The 7080-nt window shown below is 39.5% G+C and overlaps 1 protein-coding gene across 1 annotated transcript in view; it reads right to left on the bottom strand.

The window, feature by feature from the left end:
• Positions 1-7080, bottom strand: part of LOC107754538 (calpain-15-like) — a 26035-nt gene that overhangs the window by 13474 nt on the left and 5481 nt on the right. The window contains exon 2 of the mRNA XM_016571052.1: positions 2917-4381. Coding sequence (XP_016426538.1) covers positions 2917-4381 — 1465 coding nt within the window. The remainder of the gene's footprint in view (positions 1-2916; positions 4382-7080) is intronic.

The raw sequence follows: 7080 nt of genomic DNA, 5'->3' as shown, positions 1-7080 counted from the left end.
GATGAGCTTTGTAAAAATCGACGCGTTTCAAAAAGGCGGGGCATAGAGGAGAAACAATAATGTACAGTATGTGGAAAATAATGTGTTTTTTTTACTTTAAACCGCATAAACACATTTCATTACACCAAATACACAAAATAATGTTCTTTTTAGCATATGACCCCTTTAAGCTACTCTGAAAAACATAGACAAATATATTTAGCCACTAATATGACACTAACAAGTAATTATTATCAGTTACTGTAGAGATCATAAGATCATAAGCTCTCACTGGCATCAAACTGTGGCTTGTCTTGATTTCAACCTTCACACAAAACAGGTCTTTAAGAGCAGAAAATACAAAGGTCAATCTGATTTGACTAAAATATAAAAATGAACCAAGACATATCTATTTCTCAGGACATCAGAGATATCAAGGAGTTTCGAAGTTCCTAGAAACATATCTGAAAGGAAAACTCCTGCTGAACTTGTATTTATGAGTCCCAGAACCAAGGGAGTTGTTCAATTTAAAAGATGAAGTACTCCGCTTAGAGCAGTTTCAATTGTCAATGATAAAGTGCCTAAACACCTTTGTGTTCTTTTATGAAACCTTTTATTGAATATGGAAAAAGATCAAGAACAAGAAGAAGTTGGGAATTTGCATTTCAGCCCCGTCGGCAGTGAATCATTACACACTCGACTCACAAGAGCACACGGCCATTAACTTCTGCGGGACGCTCCTTAAGCGTCCCTTTTGTGCATTCAACACAACATGCATTCATCATCTCCTCAAACACAAAGTCTGAGCATTTTCTCCTCCAAGAAGGTCAGAAATATATCAAATATTTAGGAGATATGAGGGGCGCCGCTGTTTTTATGCTCCGTGTGTGTGTTTTTGATATTGGCTCAGCATCAAAAACAGGGCTGCGGTTTGATACCAATGAAATGTCAACAGAATAGAGTAGCAGGATGTTTAGATAATGGAACATTAGTATTTAGGCGGGTCAAGTGTGTAATAAAGAGATATATATTACAGTATACAGTGAACACTACAAATGAGACCACTAGAGATGCACCGATGTATCGATCACTGACATTTAAACTGATATTAAAAACAGATGGTTCATTAATAATTAATAAGGTACATCTATTGTGTTGGATAAGGTCTTGAATTTGGTTTCTGAGCAGCAAATCAGCATATCAGAATGATTTCTGAAGATCATGTGACACTGAAGACTGGAGTAATGATGCTGAAAACTCTTTGATCACAGGAATAAATTACATTTCAAAATACATTCATATAGAAAACTGTTAGTTTAAATTGTAATAATATCTCACAATTTTACTGTATTTTTTGGATCAAGTAAATGCAGCCTTAGTGAGCATGACACTTCTTTCAAAAACATTAAAATTGTACAGACTCCAAACTTTTAAACGATATGTATAATATACTCTTTTGGATATCATGTAAAAAATTGTTTAAAAAAAATCAGCTAAAATAATTACGTTTTTGAAATGAACATACGGAAGAACTACATAATAGTAATTTTAATTTAACTCTAAAATAACCCTAGCCTAATTAATAAACTACATTTATCTACATATTTTTACATGGAAAACATTGTGCATCTTTCAGGATTAAATTAAATGGACAATTTAAATCGAATTCACCAATTCGAAATAATACTACTGATGATAAAGAACGGGTTGAATGAATGTGATAAAAGATAAAATAAAAGTTCATCAGCATGCATTGAATAATCCCAATGTTGTAGCGCAAAAAAAAAACAAAAAAAAATATTGCCACCAAATCATGTGCTCGTGCGACCAGCTGAGAAAGTTAGTAGCAAAAGAGCGACCAGTGGGAAGAATGAGTCTGGAGCCCTGTATAGGCTATACAGTGCATGAAAAGCAAACTGGTGCTCTTCTGTTTCTTTTGGTGTATGACTCCCCCTTGTCTCGTATAAAAAGCACAATAATCGCGGTTGTCTGAAACAACCGTGGTTGGATCAAATAATCGCGATTAGACGGTTATTTAATTATCGCGACAGGCCTAATTCTGACAACATTTCTGTTACTGGAATTCATTTTAATATCATCGTAATGTCACTTAAACTACGTTATCATTCCCAGGACTTATTCATTTGTTATTCAGTTAAATAATGTTCACAATTTAAATAAATTCAAGTGACAGAAAATTTACCTAAAACGAGGGAACAAATTAATACATTTAATTTAAAACGTGGCCACAAATTAAGAAATATTTTTTTTCTGCAAATCATTTGCGGGACTCCGTAGAACAGAGTATCGGACGATATTTGTTAAAATCAGTATCATATACGCCAAAAAAGTACGAATTTCCAGACGCTACTTAAAAAATTAGGGCTGGGACAATAAATCGATGCATTGCGAATTGAGTAATTGTTCTGCATTGATTCTGATATTATCGGAATGCATCGTGCTTCTCTGTTGAATCGATTCTGAACTTAGTTTTTAACATCAGCACTGCACGCATTAGAAACAGCCGTTCTGTGCTTGCTTCCAGTTCCTTACACACACACCACTTGAACATAAAATAATCATTCATAAAGTTTGAAAAGGTTGAAGCGAATTACAAGGGTGTTCATAGAGGGCTGTATTTACATTAATCTCACGTCATAAAAGCATAAAAGGTGCAAGTACATTTAACCACTTACATTACTCAGCCGAACGCACAACGGCTGTTCTTTGTGAGCATTTGAGTGTGCGGTTAAAAACTAGACTAGAGCGCCATCTGCTGTTAAAAACTAAGCTCAGAATTGATTCCAGAAAGAATCGCGATGCATTCCGATAATCTCAGAATCGACCCAAGAATCGCAACGCATCGATTTATTGTCCCAGCCCTATTAAAAATTACTATGTAATTTTTTTCCCCAAATCAAACTGACAGTGTCTTACCTCTCTACAAAAGCTGACGATATTTTCCCACAATTCCTTGGCCTCTCCCTCATCCGTGCGCCTGCGGGCCTCCACATGCATGCTCTCCCGGCGTTTGAGCGGCTTTCCGATTTTGCGCTGATTGAGGTACTGCTGCGGGGTGTGACACGCCGCGCAATGCTTCATCCTCACTTCGTTCAACAGTGTGCAGGCAGGACACATCCACTGACAGGCACTCTTGTCCTGCGCCGACGGGGACGAGACAGAGGAAGAGGAGGTGGAAGTAAAGGCACGCATGTGGGAGTGCGGTTGTTTCCGAGAACAAGACGAGCAGTTGGACGGCTCGGAGAAACCGTGCAATTTGGACGATCCGCAGGCCGTGCAGTGGCCCGCGCCTGTCGGGTTGCGCAACGTACATTTGGAACATGCCCATGAGCTGAAGTCCGGACTGGACGGCGACGCCGGCGTGAATCGCACCGACTCGCCCAGTACGTCGATGACGTCGGCGCCCGAACCCGGCCATGACCCTCGACATGCATCACAACGCCCGGCGGATGACGAGGGAGGAGCTGTGGGGGTGGAGCATCCGGGGCACTTCCAAGAGGGCGGAGACGTGATTGGAGGTGCAGGGTTGTTAGGCTCCTCCTCTTCCAGCACGCTGAGGCGCTTGATTGGGTAGTTGTCTGATGGTGGGAGGGGATTGGTTTTGGTAGGAGGGCATGTTGAGGGCGATGTTGGCGAGGGGGCGGGGTTTAGAGGACGTCCAGGGGGTGGGACTTCCCTTCGGCTGCGAGGCACAGGGTTATTTTGAAGCGAGGACAGGGAAGGGGGCAGAAACGGGACAGGGGGCGGAGACGGGGTTTCGGAAGGTGCTTGGGGTGGAGAATCTTCAGTCAGATCAATGAGTAGTGGCGCGGACGCTCCTGCCGTTTGAGTGGGAAACCCCGCCACGGGTGTGCGCACTTCTGGGACCACTAGCGCTTCGGGAGGGATTTTTGGTAAGGAGAGTTTCCTCGGACCGCCGCATGCCGAGCACGATAACGCCACCGGAGTGTTTACTAAAGTACAGCGAGGACACGCCCATTCTGATGACCCCTCCCCTCCTACAGACACCTCCCCGTTGGGTTCGGCGCACTGGGACTCCCCATTGGCTACCTGACCTTTGGCTTCTGGGCTGGAGGCGGGCTCTACTGGAGTCGGCGGGGGCTGCTTGGGTGGGAGGGGTCTGTTGGGTGTAACTGGAGCTGCTCCGCACACAGAACACGAGCCTAATCCATGGTGATTGGTCAGAGTGCAGCGGGGGCAGGACCAGCGAGGTTCCTCAGCACTGCTGAGGCGCAAAATATGGTTCAAATCCGGCTTCTGCCGAGGAGCTTCACAAATAGAGCAGCGCAAGGAGCCGCTGGAGTTAAGAAAGGTGCAGCGACCGCATGACCAATCAGAATTCCTCACAACTGCGGCCATCGAACCAGGAGAATGAGAGTGACTGAAAAAGAAGGAAAAAGAGAAACAATTAAATACTGAATTAAAGTACCAAGTACAAAGTACAAAAAAGAGAGCAGAACAGAGTTGACAAAGAGAAAGGAATATGTAGAGGGGAAATACACATAGGATTAAATGAAGATAGACACATAAGGAAGATTAATAATACAATGCATTATTAATAAACCAATATTATTAATATACCAATATATTAACCTAATATATCAGACAGGTTGATTAATCAAATGAAATTGGGCCATTATGAGACATCGGTCATACATAAAACCAATTTATTTGATTGTTTTATGCCATGTCTGAGGCCAATTAATGGCAAAAAAAAATCTGGTAAATTGGTAATAAAAGATAGGTAAAAAAATGTATAAACATACTTTAAGGTAGACAAATAGTACCAATATATTAACCTAATATATCAGACAGGTTGATTAATCAAATGAAATTGGGCCATTATGAGACATCGGTCATACATAAAACCAATTTATTTGATTGTTTTATCCATGTCTGAGGCCAATTAATGGCAAAAAAAAAATCTGGTAAATTGGTAATAAAAGATAGGTAAAAAAATGTATAAACATACTTTAAGGTAGACAAATAGGATAAAAATTTTACATGCAAAAAGATGAAATCTTTCATGTGTGTGTGTGTGTGTGTGTGTAGTTAAAAATATATAATTTTAATACATTTTATATAACAAATATTACATTTACAATATATAATAATATTAATAAGCTGAACAAATTAATAAACATACTTAATTTAAAAAGGAGATAAGGAAAACATTTTTTTCAGTGCATGCGAGAAGTCTCTCTATATAAATAAAAATATGCAACAAAGTATTATAAAATTGCATAATATTTCATTATATACTACTACTACTACTACTACTAATAATAATAATAATAATTCACCCTACTCCCTAGATGTCAACCACTAAAAAATTCACATCAGTTGACCATTACTATCAATTATTAAATACCCTTACTCTACATGAGAAATTACAGACTAAAGATCAACATTTGATTAATTAAAAGAGAGAAAATACCTAAAATAATAACAAGAGCATGCAAACATGATATTTGGCAACTATGAAGACCCTTTCAAAACTGTTTTATATACTGTTGGTCTTTGGATCGGTTCCCTGTGAGCGTGCTGAGACATTTGGCCCCGAGTTTCAAAAAAACATTGCATACACGCAGTAACACATTTGTTCTGTGAGTCACAGTCATTAGCACTGGTCTAACAGAACTGGCCCTCATCCCACTCCTCACTGCACTGTGTGTGTGTGTGCGCGCATTATATGACTGACTCGGTAGTGATACTAACCGTCGACTCAAGGAGGATCATGCTGATAAATAATGCAAAGAATCAAAGCTTGTGTGAGTGTCTGATCATATTGTGCGCTCACTGCACTGTGTGTGTGTGTGCGCGCATTATATGACTGACTCAGTAGTGATACTAACCGTCGACTCAAGGAGGATCATGCTGATAAATAATGCAAAGAATCAAAGCTTGTGTGAGTGTCTGATCATATTGTGCGTGTGCATTATGCAGTGCATGATGGGAGTGTTCTGTGACCTGTTAACACTGCTGGAAAGCAGGGAATTATTGGCGGAAATAGTTTTTCCGAATATGCGATATAACAGCATTCCAAACAGCATAATGTTTTTGGTTTCGGGCTGATGAACATCATGTAAGAACAATGTTTACTAGAATCCATTTAAAACAGTCGCATTTGAGTCACATAAGGAAGATCGAGGCAATCTGGGACAGATGAAATCTGAGCGAGGAAACACCCTTCATTACGCAAACAAGGAAAGGACACAAGAGGTGAAAGAGAATTCATAGAACAATCAATTTTTATGAATTCATATGGACGTGTGCATTCAGGCTTGATGTGTCCCATATAGGAGAGACTGTCACACTTTTACTTATTTCTCAGCGTAGGTCTATTTTTAAAAGTCAACTCCTATATACACAAACTTTAAAGTCTCAGCTAAAAAACAACTATTTTATTTGCATTTACATCATTATTGCCCACGAAAAAACAAAGTTTGTTGAAAACTCATTGAACTAATAATGGTGGGGCATGTTGTCACAATGGAACTACCTTCTAAATATCTAGAAACAGTTAACATGAAAATATTAATAAAACAAAAGTATGAAAGGTAACACTATGAAACTACTGTTTCAGCCAATAAATATTGCAATTAATACATTTCAATTCTCAACCTGATATACATGAAAGCAAGTTTCCTAACAAACCAATAAAAATATGATGACCCTGGCATTTTAGTTTAGTAGACAGACTTTTGAAAGCAACATACTAAACCACAGTGTGTGTGTGTGTCAGAGAGAGATACACGGGGAGAGTTTATTCTGAATTGTGATTGGCTGAGGTGATAGGAGCTTGTTGCTATGGGAATAAATCCTCAGTAAAGCCTCAGAGGGCAGAGACTCACTTTCTCTCGATAAAACACTCAGGAAACATCCTGATAACGTTCAGACACACACACACACACACACACACAATAGAGACATACAGCTGGGTTCATGGACAACATGTCACACTGGGACATCTTACAGCACTCATGTCTCAAAGGTCAAGATAAAGGTGAAGTGTGTTATTTTTTGATGTTACAAAACTCTTCGCCTCAGATGAACTTTGAAGAAAAGGAAATGTAACAT

The sequence above is a fragment of the Sinocyclocheilus rhinocerous genome, unplaced genomic scaffold, assembly GCF_001515625.1.
Source record: "Sinocyclocheilus rhinocerous isolate Xijiao unplaced genomic scaffold, SAMN03320098_v1.1 scaffold2116, whole genome shotgun sequence".
Classification (NCBI taxonomy): Eukaryota; Metazoa; Chordata; class Actinopteri; order Cypriniformes; family Cyprinidae; genus Sinocyclocheilus; species Sinocyclocheilus rhinocerous.
This window is presented reverse-complemented; position numbering and strand designations above follow the sequence as displayed.